This window comes from Conger conger, chromosome 9 (assembly GCF_963514075.1).
Source record: "Conger conger chromosome 9, fConCon1.1, whole genome shotgun sequence".
NCBI lineage: Eukaryota > Metazoa > Chordata > Actinopteri > Anguilliformes > Congridae > Conger > Conger conger.
Genome location: NC_083768.1, coordinates 33,178,697 through 33,202,265, shown reverse-complemented (window position 1 = coordinate 33,202,265; position 23,569 = coordinate 33,178,697). Strand labels below are relative to the sequence as shown.

General features: G+C 39.6%; 1 protein-coding gene across 1 annotated transcript in view; it reads left to right on the top strand.

Moving 5' to 3' along the window:
* The window catches only part of LOC133136907 (sodium channel protein type 4 subunit alpha-like), a 92,602-nt gene that overhangs the window by 65,701 nt on the left and 3,332 nt on the right, over window positions 1–23,569 (top strand). The window contains exons 17-26 of the mRNA XM_061254780.1: window positions 809–1,240; window positions 8,616–8,736; window positions 11,618–11,772; window positions 13,498–13,671; window positions 15,999–16,121; window positions 19,020–19,295; window positions 20,365–20,418; window positions 21,550–21,687; window positions 21,852–21,956; window positions 22,937–23,207. Of these exons, the coding sequence (XP_061110764.1) occupies window positions 809–1,240; window positions 8,616–8,736; window positions 11,618–11,772; window positions 13,498–13,671; window positions 15,999–16,121; window positions 19,020–19,295; window positions 20,365–20,418; window positions 21,550–21,687; window positions 21,852–21,956; window positions 22,937–23,207 (1,849 nt within the window). The remainder of the gene's footprint in view (window positions 1–808; window positions 1,241–8,615; window positions 8,737–11,617; window positions 11,773–13,497; window positions 13,672–15,998; window positions 16,122–19,019; window positions 19,296–20,364; window positions 20,419–21,549; window positions 21,688–21,851; window positions 21,957–22,936; window positions 23,208–23,569) is intronic.

Here is a 23,569-nt window from a genome sequence, read left to right as displayed (position 1 = left end):
TATGGTCACATACATTAAACTGGATCAATATGAGAGTTTAGGAGAGCCCCTTAGCATCACAAATCTTCAGTGCTTTTGTTATTGATGAGCAGGGATTGGTGCATTTATATACTGTGGAAGATGATGCTGATAGTCAGTATATCCTGTGGAAAACATTATGTGGAATTATATACCCCTGATCAGGTGATATATGGTTCACACGTTGAGAGGTTTGAGGGATTTCATGGGGCAACAGGTACTGACAGTACAGCGGAATTACAACCTTACTATTTGAGCTTCTGATGCCACCTCCCTCTGCTGTTTGAAAGCACACACATTTTCAATCTCACTCTCTCCTGTTTGTGTGTTCCTGCATCATCCAAAGATTTTTAGCGATGCATTTGAACCCAACAGCATATTTAGCCAATAGCTCTCCTGCAGTGCAGGTGTGATTTCAATGTTCTATTCATCTTACCAGCTTCTCATTCTAGCCGTATTACTGCAGCAGGCTTGAAGAATATAGCATGATCATTTTTCAGTGTTTAGCTTTGTCCCTGACCTGACCTTGGTATAGAGCAGAGGTCACCAATCCTGGTCCTGGGTCTGCTGGTTTTTGTTTTCACCTTAAGGTCAGCACCCTGTTGAGACCCAGGTAACCAGGTGAGGTGAGTTAAATGTGTAATCATCTGCTCTAATTGATTTATTAAGTGCAGAGTAACAACGGAAACTAGCAGACCCAGTAGCTCTCCAAGACCAGGGTTGGTGACCTCCGGTTTAGAGTATACTGTATATACAGTGCACACATTCATGTGTAATTATATCACCGCAGGTGTTGAACCTCTTCCTGGCTCTGCTGCTGAGCTCGTTCAGCTCAGACAACCTGTCGGCTCCGGACGAAGACGGGGAGATGAACAACCTGCATATCGCCATCGCCCGCATCCACTCTGGCATGGGCTGGCTGCGACGCACGGCCTGCGACGTCTTCAACGGGAACCTGAAGAGACGCCGGCGCAAGGCCCGCGAGGCCCGGGTCTCGCTGAAGATGAAGCACCTGGCCAATCACGCGGAGGGAAACGGCACGGCGGGGGTCATCGGGATCTATGGGGAGAAGTACATCGTCAACGATGACGAAAGCTACATAACCAACCCCAGCCTGACTGTCAGCGTGCCCATCGCCCCGGGAGAGTCGGACCTGGAGTATCCCGAGGAGGAGGAGGAAGAGGAGGAAGAGGATGACAATGAGTCATCAGTCCATGAAAAGGTAATAATCTTGCCTCCTTGTGCGTTCATAAAGATGGTACTCTTCAATATAAACTCTGGCTTTTCTCTGATGGTTCTTCTGTTTTGCTGGTTTAATTGTTCAGAACACTTCTGCAAACTGTGTGTGTGTATGAATGCATTTTATGCATGATTTATTCATATCCTGAAATTCCAGAGACCCTGTGAAATAATTTAAAACAGATCTTTGTGGATGCAGAATCATATCCTGACAGAAATGTTTTTGAATGTGAAGTGGCTCACCTTCAGAGGGAAATGAGCTACTAATATGACATTAGTGATATTAATATGAGATTCTCAGCTGGATGATCAAACAAATACAGCCTCTTGTGTTCTGTTCTCTGGGTGAAGTGGTCCTAATTTTTTAAAAACATGAATCACACAGAGTAGATTTCCATGCCTGAGGAGCCTGTGACAGGTCAATGAAAGGTCAAGAGAAGGTGCCGGAATGGCTTAAAGAGACGGTGAATTATCCCTTTAACTGCAGAGCAGCTAATGTGAAACCCAGCAGGGGAGAAAATCTATGGAGAAACAAAGGAAAAATACAGACAAGAAGAGCATTTGTGAACGGTGTCACTTCCTGAAGAGCATTGTTGTGTGAAAATGTTGTCACAGCCATGATAAGTCAGCAGATGACTGACTCAGTAAGTCAGTCATCCGACTGGTCCCGCTGTGTAGAGGCAGATTGGATTGTATTGGAACAATATGTTTGTTCAGTCAATTTTCCATTTAGGTTTGAATTAGTTTACCAGTGGATTGGATGTCCAATAGACACTTGTGCTGGGAGCCAGACTGAATTCATCCTTCGTCCTTTCTTTTATTGGAACTATAACCGCTGAACACACATGTATCCTTCTGCTCTTACCTTCAGAAGGTGTGCGGATTACTGCGCTCAACCAGTGAAAGACAGGAGGATACATATGTATTCAGCGGTTATAGTTTTAGCCGTCTAACTTCTCCGAAAACAACATCTCTCGTTTCTACTGCATGTATATTTCAAATATACATGATACTTTGTGTAAATAAGACATCTTCGGAGTTGCTGTAAAGTGTATTTCTTCAATTTGAAGGAGGTAGGCTACTGACTCCTATAGGCTTCAAGTCTCTATGCTAAGCTAATACATTATGCTAATATGGAAACCGAGCCAGTGAATGCACAAAAATGAAAATGAAATCAAACATCTTGCCTAAGTCATGGTAAGTCGGAAAAAAGGTATATTTTCCTAAATGTTGGTGTATTCCTTTAAGCAGAAAAATCCTGCTTATTGCATTGTGTCAGTGTCCCATTTCACATAAAAGGCTTTAATAGATCAAGGAGATTTGTGAAGTGATTAAGCATTTTCCTTACATGGTACACACATGCTGTTTTCATAGATACACAGTTCAAATTAGACACTAAACAAAAATAAGAGGATTTTTGGGACAATAATCATTGTCGACTTAATTTGTTAGGTTATATTTTCATTTAATATTTTTTTGTTAACAGCCCTTGTAATTTTCAGGGAGTTTTTGTCATGATGACAAAATGTCTTCTGAGTTGCTATGTTTGTCTACTGGGGATAACCCAGGCGAATGAAATATGCTGAAGAACACCAGGATCACGCACAAGCAAACACACACACACATGCACAAACATACGCACACATACACACACACGCTCACTGTGCGCACTCACACATAGCTGCTCTGCCAGACACAATCAGCGTTCTGGAGCAGACATGATTAGCTCTCCCTGATGGGGAGTCAGATTATCGTTTCAATCAAGCGGCCCACTTCACTGCAGTGGGCTGCGAATGCCCTCCTCCACTCAGACACAGGGCACCGTGCAAGCCACTGCCGTCCATAAAGTAGCCCTGAACTGTGCTCTGTGCAACCAAACTGCTTGCACACGTGCCAACACATAGATGTGTACCGGCAGTTTGGGGCTAGGCATCCCTTCCACCATTTTGTTTTGAACGCTTGAGGCAGAATGTCCTTTAGGATAACACCTCCTCTAAATGAATCACATACATGGAGTTTGCAATGTGATATAATATACATATATTTTCATTGCACCTTCACTTATTCCTGCAAAGGTTGAACCGATTAATGTGAGATGCGCAAAATGTGAATATTGAGACCTTTGTGCAAGTGGTGTATTTGAGGTGTGTAGATGGTTTGAAAGATGTATGTAGTCAGTCTGTAAGTCCCATGTAAGTGGCTCTTTTATATCTTCTCCATCTTTAAAAATAGACATATTGTGAGCCTTTGAAATGCACGTCTATGAAGGACCTGTCCAACCAGGCTGCACCAGTAGCCCATATGACAGGTTGGGTCACCCTTGCAAGGCTGATTCTTCTGTTTTTGTCCCATTCTTACAAAGCTCTCTCAGCACAGAGGGAAGTACATCAGAGGCACCTGTCACACACACACACACACAGACACACACCTCCCACGCGTTAGCCTCCATGAGGTACTGAAGGAATATGAAGCCCGTTTGGAGAGATTGGCCGATGGAGTGGTCTTTGACGCCCCTTACCGATTGTCACTGCTGCCTGACTCAGACCTGACTCAGAGCTCTTGTCGAGAGGTTAACAATTTCAGAGTTCCTCCAGCTCTCTCCGCCTCTGCATCTCTTGTGCTCTCGTCTAGCTCTTACTCTCTCTCTTTCTCTCCCCTCTCTCTTTCCCTCTCTCTCGGTCTCTCTCTGTCCCTATCTCTCTGTCTCTCTGTCTGTCTGTCTCTCTCTCTCTCTCTCAATCAGCTGGCTGGGTGACAGGTGTGGGTCACAGGCGTGGGTCACTAACAGCTGGCTGTGGTCAGAAAGTCATGGATGAAGCAGTGTGCCCCACACACACACTCTCCATGTCTCTCTGAATCCTCTGTTTCTCCCCAGCTGCTAAGTCACCCACAGAAAAAGCAGCTTCCCCAAAAATCTGTCGTTTTTTAGTGGGGAGAAGAAGGCTTTTTAGGAAGATGTGTTATGCATATCCCTTTCACAACATCTTAATATCAACGGATTGTTTGGAGATGCGGGGAGTAGATCGAGCAGCTGCTTCACACCGCAACCAATTTCTGTTGCTCGGTTGTCGTTAGGATTCTGAACGGGAGACGGAAAAATATCAGAGTTGATTTTTTCCTCTTTTTCCCCACTAGCTTTCCACGGGCTGTGGCCTTGCTCTGGGGCTTAGCCCCCTGCTGGGATTTGCACCTCAGATTAATGTGGGGGGATGGGGATATCTCTGTCAAAATCAAATCTGCCAGACACGTCGATGACCCTGAGGCACCCATCCTGCTATCTGGTCTTTCAACACCTGTCCATCCAGCTAACGCGGCTGTACCAACGCAGTGCCTTCACCAGCACTTCACTAGATGGCAATAATGGTGTTAATGGCTTTCTCCAGACTGGAACATGGTATTGGACTATACCGTGTCTGATTGGTACAGTTTCATGACCTTGGTTCTAAAAGACCTCCATTTTATTTTATCACCTGTACATTTTTGTTTTAGGATGTTGTGGCAAAAAAAATGGCACAGTGGCTTATCAACCAGCCCACTTATTATCAACCAGCCCACTTATGTTATTCCTGTTCTTTCACTGGAGGAAAGAATATATGTAATGAAACCTACTTCTCTGCTGTTCGATTGGGTAACCTGAACGTCAGGCAGGATTTCATGGATTTGTGGCTGGTAACCCCGTCAGTGTAGTCATGTTAATTAAAGAGAACGTTGTTCAATCTCGCCTGTGCTGGCGGTGAGAAGTGATTAATGATGATTAATTAACTGACAGCCTTTCTTAGGAGTGTTCGGCTTCCACTGCTTTTCTATTCACAGCTATTTCTGCATACCTGTGCATACTGTGTGGCTAATGAGAGATTCTGAGCCTCATTAAGGACTTTTTAAACAGATAATTTGATTTATAATTGGTTTGAAAACCTCTGCAATGACTAAATCTTACTATTTCAACCTGTACACGGGAAGATTGAGAACAAAATACCAGGAAATAATTTGTAAACCTACTAACTGTAATATATACAAAATAATGATTATGGTATATTATGTACCAGCTGTAATAGAGTATTTTTTATAATGTACTTATTCACTATTTTTTTCCAGAAATAACCTATATATTTAGATTTTTTAATCTCAGCATTAATGTTTCTCTGTGCAAAAAAATAAATAAATAAATGTATTGCAACCACCTGGAAAAAATATTCAAACGAATATTAATATCTGTCTGATTCTTGGAATATGCAAATGCAGAGGAGCATCTTGGTTTGCTTACAGCCGTACAAGTACCCCTGAATGTGCCTGCAGTCCACATAAAGAAAGACGGCGGGGCTGGCTGGAGCCGCCGTGGGCGAGATCTCTGAGTGGAGGAAGTGGGGATGAGGGGGTAGGGGCTTTTTTTATTTCGTTTGCCACCCCCAAGATGATTAGTCCACCCCCCATACAGATGACACTGTGACTACCTATATCGCCTATGCCTAGACCGGCACTGAACAAGAGTGCAGGGTTGCCTACACTATTGTGCACTAATGATCAGCTAATTAGTGCCATTTTTAGGACCAACTTTCGACCATCACAGCAATAAAAAGGAATGTAGACCTTTGGCACAGTTCATTAGCGGACCACAATGTAGAAGGCATTAACATGGAATATGAATCAAGAGTTAATCAGAGTGTGAGGAAAATGTATGAGACTAAAAATTGGCTCTGCGTATGACCAGGAGTGTGGTGTGATAAAGACATTCCCTCAGCGAGTGCGTATGCATTCTCTGACACTGTGTGGCTGGGTGACTCAATCCTGCTTACTCCTCATATGAGATTTTGTGTATCAGGTTCATAGGGTGATTATAATGGTGAACCCAGCGGTAGGTCAGCTGGCTGAGATAATCACGTTAAGGCCTGCCCTGGGCTAAATAGATTTGTTCAGTGTGGTGGGGGGTGAGGGGCGTAGCCGGCTAGACGATTGCCAGCCTTTCACTGCTGTTTGAAAGCATTTCTGATCCCTCAGTGAGCAGCTTGTGTGAATACCTTCAGCATATCTTCCAGCCTGATAATAATAACAATGAAAGTCTCACCAATGGCTCCCAAAGTGGGATTAAATGGCCGCCTCTGTGGACTGGAGTGACAGCAGCAATGATTTTACCCTTGCCTTCATTTCAGTGTGTCACCTAAAACATACGTTATCCCTGACAGGACTCCAAAAGGACTTTAACCCTATCCAGTTTGCCTCCTTGTGGTTGAGTTGTTGACATCCCATTAATGTTGTGTTCACATTTAAAAAATGGTAACAACTGCAACATAATAAAACAGCAAAATTGCGATGCCAAATTCTTAAAATGTGAGAACAGCAGTTTAGATGCTTATTAGCCTCTTATGTGCAAAGTAGGGTAATGAAACTAAAGCCTCCCCCATGCTATGTTAACAGTTTACAACCCTCACCACAGACAATAAAAGACATATTCTATCAATCCTTTATAGTATTTCTCTACGTCAAAAAAGACGTAGAGAAATGTTCCAAAAAAAGAAAAAAAATCTACAATTCAGAAGTTGCATGAATAAACACTTTTTCTTTCTTATCTCACTTTTATTGCACGTCTGGCCAACATATTTCCAGTTTGGTAGAACTATAAGTTTGTTTTGCAAATTATTCGATAAAGACAAATTTATCGAACCAAATATCCCACCTGATTATGAAGCTATAACTGTTTTCTGACTAACGTTGAAGTTTATTTTGTAATCTCTTCAGCAATCTTCCATGAAAACAATGTATTTGCCGGGACTATACCTAAGAGAATGGCGTCTTACTTCTTATTGTTGCATAAATGCATTGCTAGGTCATTTCAGTACCAAACTAATGTAAAACATTTGTAAAACATTTGCTTCTTGTACTGGGTTTACTACCCTGTACAACAAGGTATAATGCGTCATATTCAGGTGACAGACAGTTTTGGAATATTGCTGCATTCACGTAGCAGAATCAATATACAGACAGGTGTAATTACAGGATTTGGACTTGCAATAGATAAACCAGTACTTGTGCTGTCTAATGGGGCTAACGGGGCTAACAGGGCTCTAATGAATTAATTTTGATATAAAGTTCCATTTTAAATGTGATGCAGGTTGGTTAGAAAGCATTAGGGTGAGTAATCCTTTGGAGAGCTTTTTGGACACTTTGGGCATGCTTTATAAAAGCGCACTCTCATATAATAAAACACATGTGAAGGTTAATTTTCTGAACATTGTGTTTCAAAAAAGTCAAAAAATAAGCTCTTGACTTAGAAATTGAGATATTCAGTGCTAAACTATAAAAACAAAAGGCGTTTTGTAATGTATTTATGTATGTATTTATTATATATTTTTCTGTCACTTTCATAGGGCTAGTACAAAATAGCTGGAAATTGCCCTCTTAGGGGGCAAAGTGGAAAGGGTTAATTTCACCCCACAAGGTGCTCCCCAAATAGTGGTAGCAGGGCAGATAACACATGCACAGGGTTTTAAGCATAGGGAGTTACTGAGAATAGCGTGTCTCACAGTGTGTATTAGGGTTTACGATACTTGCCTTTTGTCCACAATATTGCATGTTCAAATCCCACCATGAAGACACTTTCCCCAAATTTCTTCAATACATATCGAGCTGTATTGTTTTCTATTACAGTAAATCACAAAAATGTTGACAAAGCAATTTACTCTGGAGGAGAGGTCTGCAAGGAAAATGTATACTGTAATGCTGTTTGTTCAAAGTGCTTTATGGATTCAATGGGGTGGATGAAATGCTATAATATTACTGAATATTATAGCATGAAATTCCATAATATTACTGACCTAGGTTTTTGGCAAAAAAATAAAAAATAGCGTGAACAATTTTAAGGAAAAATAGTAGTAATCTCTATGTTTTGTTATTCATGAGGGTTGTGTTTTATCAATGAGATGTGAAGCTCTACAGAATGCACAGTCTAATCCTATAAACTCTGAAAGCATCTAAAGGTTGCTGGTGTAATTAACCTGGCACTAATTTATGTGAACGTCCTCAGTGTGATTGCTGCCACCGACAGTGATTCCCCAACAGTGGGACTACAGGCGAGGTTCCTGTGAAGAATCCCCAGTCGTACCTCTGCAGTGCGGCTCTGTGACAGGTTTTAGCCTGAAGCGCGCAGTAGCCGCGCAGCACAGTGAGAGACATGATTAGCCCACTGAGCGAAAGACCAAAGGTCCCCGGCTAAAGGGAGCTAATCACACCGCTATTCATGCCGAAGGGGGCGGCGTGACCTTCCGTAATGTACGCGGGTGTGCTAACTGACATCTCTCAACTCCTATCCCAACACCAATGCGTTTCCGGCACATTCTGAAGAGCGTCTTTTCTCCGGCCCGCAGAGAGATGCACTCAGCCTGTCAGAGGGCAGCACGGTGGACCTGAGGAAGGCTGGAGACATGCTGGACGAGTACTCCGACATGGACGACATGAACATGGACCCCGAAGACTGCTTTCCTGAATGTGAGTGGATGACCAATTCTCCTAAGACCTATCAGATCAACATCAGTGCTTTCAGAATGAATCACAGAGTCATGACCGTATTCACACACAAAGTCATGTGAAAAAGAAATCTAAAAACCACTCTATGGAATGATCTATAAAAAATAATCCCATGAGAGCGGAAAAAGTAGCCTATGTGATTTCTAGTCACATATTTAGTTTTCACATGTGAAAATTGTTGTTAACAACAAAAAAGGTCATTAAACATGAAAATGCAACTATGCAAATGACTCAAATTTTCATTTTCATTTTCATTCTTCTTTAACACCACCATTTCAGTTTACCTTATTCCATTTTGCTTTACCAGAATTGTGCAGTTTTATTCACCGATAAGTGTGTTTATCAGAGATAATTATCACACAATTCTGTTGTCTCTCTGTATGTGTCATATGTAGCCAATAAACAATACAGGCATTGTTGACTGACAAGATGGTGTTCTGTGTAAAGATGTTTCAGGACACGTCTGCAGTATACGTCCTGAGAGAGGACAATACTTTTTAGGCATTGTAATGAAATTTGTATCGAGGAATTCCCTTGAGAAGTCTTGCTGTCTAAGCTGGCTTTATTCCCCAGTTAACAGCAGTGGTTTTGATTCAGTAATTTAGATTACGATTTAAAATATCTGATAAACACCCCCCCTCACCACTCAATGCATTTTTTTCATTAATGGATAGCACGTACATGTACATAGAGTGTCATCTTCTGTAAGCATTGAACTGCTTGTGTGTAAAGCAACAGAAGCTAGTGTGGTCTTATCTGACAGATCTGCACACAAACAATATGCCAAGCTACTTGCCTCAGAAATCAGCTTGGCACAAAATGGTGTTCAGTGAACTGTGCATGAACACCCTCCAGGTAGAGTGCAGCTGCATTAATTAGCACAGACCTCATCTGTTCTGAAATGGACTCATTATGTCTGGAATTTCATTGCTCCATCATTGTTTTGGGGAGAAAGCTGTAAGAGGAAAGTTCCACAGGAAAAACCCTTAGAAAACACATGGAAGAAATGTATTATTATTATTATTATTATTATTATTATTATTATTATTATTATTATTATTATATGAACCAAGGTTTGGAGGATTAGTCTTTACATTTTTACCCTTTATTTCAGTGTAGTTATGGATTAGTTATATTTTGCAACAAGATAGATCTTATCAAGAGCTTTCATTTGATACATAATATTAATTTTGCCCCAAAATGTCATTTACACCCATTGCGCACCAAACCCTTGATTATTGGTTACATTATACAATTAATAATATTAAAAAGCACTTCCGTTAGAATTTAGAATGTTGTTATTAATAGTTTATTAAGTATTTATAACTGTGCCACAGTTAAGCAACAATGCGTATGCATGCTGTTATCAAAGGCCTGCATGGCACATGTATCGTTAAAGATCCATTTTTATTTTTTCCTGATGCTTCCTGTAATGGTATAAAGCCAAATGCATGTTTGAAGAAACTATAGATGCAATGCACACGTCACAATCAAAAGCCTCTGAACGTACAGTACAGTATGTACAATGTAGTTTCACTCCCCCTGTTACGTAATGGTGGACGCTGCATAGTAATGCATGGGCCCAGTCATTCTATCTCTTTACGGTGCACGTGATGGTCGTTAATTGCTCGATAAACATTGGCGCCAGGGCGCTAAACGTTTGCGACTGCCAAGAAAGCGTTCGGGTCTCCTTTCAAATCGAGTTCCATGTATAGTGTTGCTATAATCATGTTATTAGGCTTGCAGGCCATAAGTTGATTTGTTGGAGCTGGGATGGGGGTAATGGAGACAGTCAGATGGGCATTGGATGTTGTAATGCGATTTCATGACAGCGCTCCGTCGTATGATGGAGAGCTTTTAAAGCTTGCAGTAACTGATACTGAGAGTTCTGGTGCACAGTAGTGTCCATATCTTATTAAGGGGTGCTATGAGATTACATAAGACACTTACGTTTACAGGGTCATTTCCTGGTCTAATGCTCGATGAGAATTGGGGTTGAAGGGGAAGAACAGTAGGGGCTGTTGGATGCCATGTCAATGCCACTGCTGAACAGCTGCTTCCTTGGCTTTGCCCCATCTTATCAGACAGATCAGATTCATGAGAATATAATAACACAGTTTTGGCTTCTCACACACAGACAAAGACTGGGATTATTGTGCCTGCCTGTTTGTTTGCGTACAGACTGGGATTATTGTGCCTGCCAGTTTGTTTGTGTACAGACTGGAATTATTGTGCCTGCCAGTTTGTTTGTGTACAGACTGGAATTATTGTGCCTGCCAGTTTGTTTGTGTACAGACTGGGATTATTGTGCCTGCCTGTTTGTTTGTGTACAGACTGGGATTATTGTGCCTGCCTGTTTGTTTGTGTACAGACTGGGATTATTGTGCCTGTGTGTGTGTTTGTGTACATGTGTGTATGTTCCATGTATGGTCAGTTCAACACTATCAGGTTTCCCGTGGTTATGTTTTCATATATTTAAAGGTACATACAGTGATTATACTATAAACTATAAACTAAGTTAGGCAGTCCAGATCTAAGTGTCCAATACATTCACAAGATCCTGTTTGCTATTATAGTTCCTGTTTGTATTGCAGATTCGATCATTTGAAAGTTTGTAATTTATGCATTTATTCATTTATTTTTTTGTCTATGACTGTCCCAATATCAATCAGCTGCGTTTTTTTATTTGTTTGTCTTTTGTTTCATCACAGTTTGTTTGCTCAAATAAAAACATTTTTATTCCCTCATTTTGTAAATTCTGATTCTAAATTCAAATAAATCTCCCAAAATGGGGGTGTGGTGGATTTGGTTGATGTTGACAGAAGCACCTTGCCTTTGTTAGTCTGCATCCGCCACTTTCCATGCTGTGAGATTAACACCACGGAGGGAATGGGGCAGTTCTGGTGGCGACTGCGGAAGACCTGCTACCAAATCGTGGAGCACAGCTGGTTTGAGACCTTCATAATCCTCATGATTCTGCTGAGCAGCGGTGCACTGGTGAGACCCCCTGACCTCTGACCTCTGACCCATGACCTTCTCAGCACAGTCCCTCTGACCCTCATAGACATATATTTTCTTTTGTTTTTGTGATATAACAAATTATATTTTCCCTCAAAACATACATTTCTTTCCATCTTCTTACTGTTAATTATTTACACTAGTTTTTTTATTTTATTTATTTATTTGTCCTTTATTTAACCAGGAAATGTCACCATTGAGATACAAGATCTCTTCTTCCAGGGAGTCCTGGCCAAGACGGCACACATAAAGTTACAACATGAGAAACAATAGGGCATATACAATATACATGACAAAAAAAAAAAAAAACATAAGTCAAACACAGACGCAGTAGGCTACAAGTGCTACTAGTTTACACTAGTTTATTTTATTAATATGTACAGGTAGACTGATTTTGCAGTGAAACATCAACAAAGTATCTTTACAGTAAAACCTATATACATATATATATATATATGTGTGTGTGTGTGTGTACTTTATTAAGAAAATTGTTTTACAATTGCACTTATCAACAGTATCAAATAAGGAATGAATAATACAGGGAAGGGGTTTTGACCCCCAACCAGGCTCACAAAGCCTTCCTGGGGACCCCGTCATAAATTATATTGGGATATACTTTAGAAAAGGTTTTATAATGATTGTGTACTGGGGTGGGGCAGGGTTAAGATTGTGATTGTGGGCGTGATGTGATTGTGGGGGTGGTGCATGTAGATATGGAGAGGCAAACGCGATTCCAGATTGGCAGAGGGGAAATATAATCACTCGGGGGAGTGTGATTGCAGACTCCCTACTGTACACCCCCTGTGCGAAAACCCAGGATGTAGGGGATAACCTTACATATTACATTGAAGAATATGTCAAGATGTGAAAAAACCGTAAAAGAAAACGAATATAGAAGTTTTCCCACGTACAAAGTTTAGAAATAATTACAGTCCCCGCCACCTGAATGAGAGCCCAATCAGTGATTTTATGCTAGTTGCATGGTGAAAATACCTTCAGGCCACTCTCCAGCTGTGAAACGCCCACTCAAAAAACCTCCACATGTTATTATTTGCATGGGTGTGCTGACATTTAATATTCTTACTTTGTAATTAATGCTAATGTCAATAATAAGAAATAATAACCCCGGTAAGGTGCATGGCAAGAATTTAAAAGGACACCTTGCAGGAGGGACACCCTAGCAATTTTCATTCCAACCTGTCAATTTAAAAACATAGCTGGCCATAAAAAGTCTTAGGCATAGAAATAACTTTAACTGGTGCAACTAACTCCTTCACTGTAGTCTAACAGGGAGGCATAGTACAGTGCCATGAATAAGCATTTGCCTGCTTCACAATTTCCTATAGGCAAACACAAAATGTAAATGTTAATTCTAGTATTTTTGTCTTGATATTGCCGTTACAAAGGCCAATGTTTTGGCAAACCCTCCTTCAATGGAACCCTATCAGGAGAGCGGAAACAAATGTAAATGCATATTTGCCACAGTAATGAACCAGCTGCAGTCAGGGGATTGACAGGTAGTACTGTAGCTACAAGATCCCATTGAATATCAAGGTGAGGGTGCCATTGTTTTCGACAAGACAACTGAAACATTTTCATTGAGTTGAGTTATAAGGCCTTTGTTTGTGGGGAGAGTGTTGGCCCAGTGTGCAACTCGTTAATCATAGAGAATTGAAAAATGCGCTTTGTGTGTCTCCTTGACAGGCATTTGAAGACATTTATATTGAGAGGAGAAAAGTGGTGAAGTTAGTTCTGGAATATGCCGACAAGGTGTTCAGCTATGTCTTTATCCTGGAGATGTTTCTCAAATGGGTGGCATATGGATTCAAGAAGTACTTCACCAATTACTGGTGTTGGCTTGACTTTCTCATCGTAGATGTAAGTAAAATGTTTATTTTGCATATATTGTTTACTTAAATAATACTGCTTCATTATTCAAAAAGAAAACATATTTTTTAAATGATGAAATGAATGACAACTCACTGGTTCATATAAAATAATTGCTTTGCTCTAGAATGGCCCAAAATAAACAGTCTAAACTTAGTAGTAATAGTTTCTTCTGTGGATTTCCTCATTCATATTTGTTATAGTGAACTTATTAAGTGCTTGAATGTATATAAAATGAGTATGTGCACAGACTAAGACCTGATTATCAAATACCCACATTCATATTTAACTGACATTCCAAAGGCACTGAGCATGCTCAAAGGCATATTCAACTCTGATCAGCACACCAGTCATTCATTCCAACAATGCAGACATAATGTTGACTCTTACCAGTGCACTCTCCACAGCTTGCGAAAATGCATTGGTCTAGCTGCCTTCGGTAAGCTGCTGTGTTTCACTATAACAGTTCCTGCATGCTGACATATTTTTTGTGATCAATAAAGGTTTTGTCAAAAACAATACTTTATACAATGCAATCAGCATGCAATACACTCAGCAGAAAGATTAAAGTTAACATGAATTAAAAATGAAAAATGACACCCCCCCCCCACCCCCCAAAAAACAAAAAACAAAAAAACAAAAAACAAACTTGAGGACCTAACCTGCTCCAAAAATAACTACTCATCTCCTGCGTTTATGAGCACTGCTGAGCCACATCTGAACATTTCTTTGTTTGCTCCATGTCACCTGGCTGTTGAGAGCTCCACACATCTATAAAACTAAGAATCCATCGGTCAAAAGAGAGTAAGTGTGGCGGCTTCCAGTGTAGCGCAATCATTTTCTTAGCTGCTGTGAGGCTCACCAGCAAAACTCGAGTCTGAACGCTGACATTATGACTCAATTTTATATTATAGGGAAATGAATTGTACAGTCTTCTAAAAACTGTGACTGCAACAATAAAATTTTGTTGTGATATTATTTGTGACAGCATAAGCACCCACAGCTTTGTTCCCTCAGAAAGGAAGACGTGCTTGTCATGAAAGGTCGTGTTGTGATACACCCAAGTACTTTAAATTATCTACAAAACAATTTCAGGAGTCAGAATGTTTTCGGCTGGAAGTCTATTATAGTTGCTATGGTGCTTTCACATTTAAAGAAAAAAAATCTATCTCTATATACATATATATATGGTAGGAATGCTTGTGTGTGGTGTGGTTTTGTGTGCTTTTGTTACAGGGCAAAGTGTGAAATAACTTCTATTTTAGTGCTGGGTCCTGAAGTTTCCACTGGTTAACAGCAACATTCTCAATGTAACTGATAGAGTAGATTTTATTCCATCTGTGCCTCATAAACACTATTCGACTTGAATTAGCACTTAACATTTAATTGTATTCTTATGCGGTCCAATTGATTTTTGTAAGGAATGTACAAAGAAACATAATTCACTATCACACTTTGCAGAAAGCACACTCAGTACTTTACTCAATTAATATCTCTGATGTATCAACAAACCTTAAACCCCAACATTTTTATATTTGGTTTGTAGATTCATTAAAAATTACAGCCCTTTTAGTTTTCCATGATCTGCAGCACGAAATGCTACAGCCTCTTCATGACGCCACCTGTTGAGTAATCATTAACAACGATCACATTGCAGTACCTGAATCATCTCTATTAGTCATTCAATCATTGCTAATTATGCACAGTTGAATGTTGATTCACAGTGCAATGCGCAAGGCTATAGACATATTTACGCATTTTATTTTTCCGTATCCATGACAACATGTCAATAACACATTAAGTAACTAAATGTCATTCCCTGTCAACTGTTGCTTTTTTAGCCATTTGGTTACTGAGAGAAAGGAAATATTATCAAAAAATTAAATATATTATGGAATAACTACATAATTATGACAAAGTATTATTTTTAAACATCAAAACTATGTTTGTTAAACCCATCTGTTTCTCCTCACATTAAACATTTGAAGCTTTGCTATCATTAATTGTTAATATTCCTCTTAAAATTATTTCTGACATCCTAATAATGATCAGTTGCAAGACCTGAGTGCTGTGTTATAAACAATAAAAATGACTAAACGGTGTTCTATATGGTCATTTTGGTACCTTCTCATGTGGATTGATTCTAGTTTGTACTTTACCAACAAACATATAAATTGGTGCAAAGTGTATCACGTGTTTGCACATTGCTTTCAGAAAATCTTTCTGTTTTTGTATTTCCTCAAATAACATGAGGTGTGTAAACCTCTTGTCCAACATGTTATTGAGCCATTGTAACAAACTGGCACTTCTGTCTCTAGGTGTCTTTGATAAGCCTCATAGCTAATTCGCTGGGATACTCTGATTTCGACGCCATAAAGTCACTGAGGACCCTCAGAGCCCTTAGGCCACTAAGAGCATTGTCCAGATTTGAAGGCATGCGGGTAAGAATTGTTGCTCTCACACTTCCAGGATTTTAAAAATGCATTTCTCTCATTATCCCCTTGGCAGTTCACCCCTCTCATTTACTGTAATCTTTTTTCATTTTAATTAATTTTTAAAAGTAGCGCAAGGCTATGAGGCTAGACAAGATATCACTTTAACAGTGACCCATTCTAACACTCATTTAGCAGTGCAATCATTCAGTTCCCTGTTTACATGATAAGAACACTGCTAACATACTTCCCTTGCATTTGACTCCCTAGGTTAGCACCATGATCAAATTACAGCCAGTCTAAGCTAGTCAGCATAGCCTTCTTTTCAGTTACATTTCTTGATCTATCCAGCTAAATCCCAATGAATCGTGATAAGAAGCAACATCACTCAGGATAGAAGAACATCCCAACTGAAAAAAACAGCGCAAGCTATGTTTTGAAACAGCTGGTAGCTGGTTGACCAGTTAGACCAGCTCTATACTCAACATGGTTTGACCAGCTCAAGCTATGTTTTGAAACAGCTGGTCGCTGTTATTTTAAGCTGGTCATATCTGGACTATATCTGCACCAGGGTAGTCATTCCCCTCAGTTACAGATGTTTCATTTCTTTCCTTACCTGGCAACCCAGTCTCAATGTTCTGTATGCATTTCCTCCACAGCTTTGATACAGTCAGGTCCATAAATATTGGGACATCGACACAATTCTCCTCTTTTTGGCTCTATACACCACCACAATGGATTTGAAATGAAACGAACAAGATATGCTTTAACTGCAGACTTTCAGCTTTAATTTGAGGGTATTTACATCCAAATCAGGTGAACTGTGTAGGAATTACAACAATATGTGCCTCCCACTTTTTAAGGGACCAAAAGTAATGGGACAATTGGCTGCTCAGCTGTTCCATGGCCAGGTGTGTGTTATTCCCTCATTATCTCATTTACAAGGAGCAGATAAAAGGTCTAGAGTTCATTTCAAATGTGATATTTGTATTTGGAATCTGTTGCTGTCAATTCTCAATATGACATCCAAAGAGCTGTCTCTATCAGTGAAGCAAGCCATCATTAGGCTGAAAAATCAAAACAAACCTATCGGAGAGATAGCAAAAACATTAGGTGTGGCCAAATCAACTGTTTGGAATTCTTAAAAAGAAAGAACGCACTGGTGAGCTCAGCAACACCAAAAGACCAACAATCAAGAGAAGACTTCACCAGAGTGAATACAGAGGGTTCACCACAAGATGTAAACCATTGGTGAGCCTCAAAAACAGAACAGGAAGACCAGATTAGAGTTTGCCAAACAACATCTAAAAAAGCCTTTACAGTTCTGGAACAACATCCTATGGACAGATGAGACAAAGATCAACTTGTACCAGAATGATGGGAAGAGAAGAGTATGGAGAAGGAAAGGAACTGCTCATGATCCAAAACATACCACCTCATCAGTGAAGCATGGTGGTGGTAGTGTCATGGCATGGGCATGTATGGCTGCCAATGAAACTGGTTCCCTTGTATTTATTGATGATGATGTTTATGATGATGATGATGATGATGACAAAAGCAGCAGGATGAATTCTGAAGTGTTTCGGGCAATATTATCTGCTCATATTCAGCCAAATGCTTCAGAACTCATTGGAGATGGACAATGCCCCAAAGCATACTGAGAAAGCAACCAAATAGTTTTTTAAGGCAAAGAAGTGGAATGTTATGCAATGGCCAAGTCAATCACCTGACCTGAATCCGATTGAACATGCATTTCACTTGCTGAAGACAAAACTGAAGGGAAAATTCCCCAAGAACAAGCAGGAACTGAAGACAGTTGCAGTAGAGGCCTGGCAGAGCATCATCAGGGATGAAACCGAGCGTCTGGTGATGTCTATGCGTTCCACACTTCAGGCTGTAATTGACTGCAAAGGATTTGCAACCAAGTATTAAAAAGTGAAAGTTTGATTTATGATTGTTAGTTTGTCCCATTACATTTGGTCCCTTAAAAAGTGGGAGGCACATATACAAACTGTTGCAATTCCTATACCGTTCACCTGATTTGGATGTATATACCCTCAAATTAAAGCTGAAAGTCTGCAGTTAAATCACATCTTGTTCGTTTCAAATCCATTGTGGTGGTGTATAGAGCCAAAAAGATGAGAATTGTGTCGATGTCCCAATATTTATGGACCTGACTGTATATTTGTTTTTGGGAGAGAGTGGTGCGTATTTGTACCAGGAGAAAATTGCCTCTTAGTACAGCCTAGAAGTGTTTAATGAGTGCACAACGCCTGTGCATTAGGGTCCTTGCCTGAATTCTGTATAACATGTCCAAATGTGTTATTCCAAACCATCCAACCCTCCAACAGTGAGTAGTAATGTTTATTTTGCTGTTGAAGTTACATCTCTGCAATTTCTGTCTTGTCTGACTGGCATTCTGTTTTTCCTCTGATGCTTATGTATCATTGTTACCATTGTTATGGAATTCTGATTTTTAGAAAAATGTAATGACATGTTAAACCAATTAAGCATAAGTTAATGCAAATTTAAACTGGTTTATCATTATATATTATGTCATGTATTATCAACAGACTTTATGGTAGCATCATGCTATCTACAACTAATGCTAGCTGCCAAATTTAGCAAATTTTAACATTCTTTGTGGCTGTTCCAAAATCCATGGACTGTACAAGATTACCCTGAAGGCATATCTGAAGTTGTTAAAATAACTAGCTACTCTACTACAAAAGATTTCCACTTATATCTAGTCAACTGGAAGTAGGAAACCAGCACCCAGAAATTGTTTAAAAGATTAGGTGTCATGGCAGCATGCATTGGTTCCTCCAGGAAAGTTGTGGATAGTCTTAAGATTACTAGATCACTAAATTACTAGACTCACACATTTACTGGTTTCCTTGGTGACAGGTGGTGGTGAACGCCCTGATTGGCGCTATTCCCTCCATCATGAATGTGCTACTTGTCTGCTTGATCTTCTGGCTCATCTTCAGCATAATGGGTGTCAACCTCTTTGCGGGAAAGTTTGGAAGATGCATCAATCCCCGGACATTGGTGCTATACAGTGCCTCCGAGGTCAACAACAAGTCTGAATGTGAGAGCAGGAATGGCTTGCTGTTCTACTGGACCAAGGTGAAAGTCAACTTCGATAATGTGGGCTCAGGCTACCTCTCACTTCTGCAAGTGGTAAGCATGGCTCATTGTCCCCTTCCTTCGTTGACACTTTTTTTTCTATATGCTTAAACAAAATTTGCTTGAAAAACAAATGTCAACAGATGTGTTGTGCAGAACTGTATTTTTAGCCTTGAGGGCCCTTTTTGCAGACTTCTGTGGTCTCCAAGAGTACTTCCATTCTTCGGGTTAAATTATTTGGACCAGTAGCCTAGCAACAAGTCACTTACTGCTGTTCCATCACTTTCTTCTGACTTCATCCAACAGAAACCTTTCATTTGCATCTAGGAATAGTGCCGTCCCCAGTCATTCACAAAAGCCTGTAATTACTGGTAACCAAGGCGAAAGGCCAACTGCCGTGATTTTTGCTGATAGGTGCTCACTCACTGTGAAGTGAAGTGCCAATTTCATTCAATTTTCCCTCATCTAAGAAAGGTCTGCCAGGAGGAAGCCCATATTTGCCATTTTCATTGCCTGTCAGAAGGATCATTTTCCCCTTTTTCGTTTAATTTGTCCATTGGCCTATTTTAAGACTATTTGTCAGAACTGGCAGAGATTTTCACTAGGAACTTAATAATATGAATCAGGACCTTATGATAATTATTGGTGTCTATATTTGATAATCTGTATATCCCATTTGAATTGGCTAATTAAAGCACTGGAAGCATTGCATGAACTGGAAGCATTGCATGAACTACTACCAATAAGAAATAATTTTTTTTATATAGCTCTTGTATCTAGGTGTGTTATAATAATAATTAAAACAAAAAATAATGTCCCAAAATGTCTCAGTAAGCCCATGAGCACTCACTGTGCACAGTACAAAGATTTGCAGACAATATATTGTATTTCTTTAGATGAATATAAGATATATACAATAAACTTTATGAAGTTTTATGAAGTCTAAAGCAGGCCATTAGCCCTGATGCTATCCAGCTAAAGTATTCCTTTCCGTTGTTTATTGTTAATTACATTCAAATTGCCCATGTCCTGAAGTCAAAATGAATGTGTATAGGTATAGGCATGTGTAGGTATGTAATAATAGTTCATGTAATCCTGATGCTCTGACTGTATTATTTTTAAGGCAACTTTTAAAGGCTGGATGGATATCATGTATGCAGCTGTGGATTCACGAGGTGTAAGTATCCACATCAATCTGAAATGTTCATTTTTAACCTGACATAAATCATCAAAACAAATACTCAGATCTTATTATAAAAAGTAAAATTGTATATATTTATGACATTTGTTTTATCGATCTATCTATTTGTAGCAATAGGTATGTTAGAATTGTGTGGATTATCAACACCAGTAGCCACTATCTGCACTACATCAATCATCTAAAAATCAACAAACTGTGTTTGAAGAAAAGGCAAACAAGTCAAAATGAAGGATTTTGATTACATCCAGGCCACTGTACCAAAACATATGTACAAAAACCAATTAAATTAAAAAACAGACTTGGAACTCCATCCATCCATCCATCCATTATTTGAACCCGCTTATCCTGATCAGGGTCGCAGGGGGGCTGGAGCCTATCCCAGCATACATTGGGCGAAAGGCAGGAATACACCCTGGACAGGTCGCCAGTCTATCGCAGGGCACACACACCATTCACTCACACACTCATACCTACGGGAAATTTAGACTCTCCAATCAGCCTAACGTGCATGTCTTTGGACTGTGGGAGGAAACCGGAGTACCCGGAGGAAACCCACGCAGACACGGGGAGAACATGCAAACTCCGCACAGAGAGGCCCCGGCCGACGGGGATTCGAACCCAGGACCTCCTTGCTGTGAGGCGGCAGTGCTACCCACTGCACCATCCGTGCCACCAGACTTGGAACTAAAAAAATCATTATAAATAAAGTTATGAAAATATAAGTACTGTAAAGGAAATGTAAGCAAATAACGGAGGCGATAAGCATAATGTAATGCTTTTTATTGCTTTAGTCAATCGTATTTGCATTGGCAAAACAGAAATATAATTGAATCTTCTTATTTACAAGCTTTTGTAATCATATGCCCCGCTAATATGTTTTTCTTCCTACTTTTTCAGGATTTGTAGATTGCATATAATTCAAACAGGAATCGTACAATGTGCACAATGTAGAGCAGGAAAGACAGTTATGAAACCAACAGAGACTAACAAAAAATGCTTGAATACCTCATTCGTTGCATATAACTTACTGGGCCTATTGAGACATCTATAGCTGTGGTATGAGATATTTGCAGTGAAACTATTTTGAATACTATTCTTTTGTAATAGGTGGAGGAGCAGCCCAAGAAGGAAGAAAACCTGTACATGTACCTGTACTTTGTCATCTTCATCATATTTGGATCTTTCTTCACCTTGAACCTGTTCATTGGCGTGATCATCGACAATTTCAACCAGCAGAAAAGAAAGATAAGTGCACAAAACATTCTGCCACCTTCTAGATGCTCAGTAGTCCCGTATGCATCCAAGTTAATTCAGATGATGTAACAATAATAATAATAAATAAATAAATAAATAAATAAATAAATAAATATATAAATAAATAAATAATAATAGTGAATGTTTCTGTGTACTTAGGTGGAGAGGATATTTTCATGACTGAGGAACAGAAGAAGTACTATCATGCAATGAAAAAGCTGGGTACTAAGAAGCCACAGAAGCCTATTCCACGGCCAGTGGTAAGTACCAATGGATACATTTTACTTCCGACTGATTAAAAATCGTTGTTTTTTCTTAATTTTCATTAAAATACTTAGCTTAAAAGTTTGACTTTCAGTTCAGTTATCTGTAAGTTTTGGCTTCCTATGATGTAGCCAATCTGCATTTGTGTAGAAAATAATTGTTTAGATGTAGGCCTGCATTATACTGGACAGTATATTTCATCCAGTATATTTTAATAAAATAATTGGTGCTTAAAACAAAGTGTTGCTTATAAATGCTTCATGAAGTGTATGTAAAGCCTCCATAAGCATGACATAATGGCTTCCTAAACCACACATAAGCAAATGTCATACTTCATGAAGGGAGATTCTGCAATGCATTCTAGCAAATGTGAAATAACCAAGAATGTTACCTGGCTAAATGCTATAAAGAGTGACATAAAACACTTAGTTAGGCTAGACTGTGGTAAGATGTCACTTGGTGTCATGAGCTTGATGTGAAATCAAAATCAGCCCAAGGAAAAACGGATGCAAGTGTGGAGATATTGCATGTTAAATATGTGCCAAACAACTGATAGCTAAGATAAATTAGTGATGCAAATGCCTTTTAAATACTATTGGCTACTCTTGGACCTTAAGTCAGTCTTGGTCCTCCACTGGACTTTGAGGTGCTGAGGTGATGTTTCTGATTCCTCACAACACACCCTTTTGTTTAACATCTAATGACTTTCCACCCCAAAACCAAAGTTGTAACTAATGCTGAACTTCCCTTAAAAAAAACAAGCAGTAGCGTACTCATGCACTGTTTACTTTTCGTTCATCCTGCAAAGTGACATCCTAGAGTTTGGAGGTGGAATTAGGTTCTAATATTTAAATTACCCCTGAGCCCATTCTGAAATATTGACACAATTGATTGAGGGCATTCATTTAGATGTGGTTCTATTTGTACTAAGCAATCCATATTCAGTGTAGTGAAACGTTTATTTAACCTTTTACAGAACCCAGTGCAAGGCTTCTTCTTTGACATGGTGACAAACCAAGCTTTTGACATCATCATCATGGTTCTCATCATCTTAAACATGATAACCATGATGGTGGAGACGGACGAGCAGTTGGATCAAACCGAAAAGATCCTATACAACATCAACCTGGCCTTCATCATCATCTTCACCACTGAATGCCTCATCAAACTCATCGCCCTGCGCTACTACTTTTTTACTGTCGGGTGGAACATCTTCGACTTTGTAGTAGTCATCCTCTCCATCGTGGGTGCGTAGAGTCTCCTTTGGTTTTTGCGTGGAGGCTATGTACAAATACAGGTGATGGCAGTCTGAAAAATAAGAACCCAGTGTTTCGCAATACATACCCAGTTATGAAGGAACCATGGAGAGCAATGAAATGTTCCCAGAATTTGATTTAGCTTGAACAAAATTTTAAGATCCAATGTTTAAGCTGACATGCCGTTTTTTATTTCACTATAATTTGCATATTTGTCACAATTAATGGTTTCAGAATGTAATATGAGAACCTGAGTAAGCACAAAAAACATTCAATACCATTTCATTTATTTAATGAAATAAGTTATCAAAAACCCAAATCAACCCTCTGAAAAAGTAATTGCCCACTTAAAC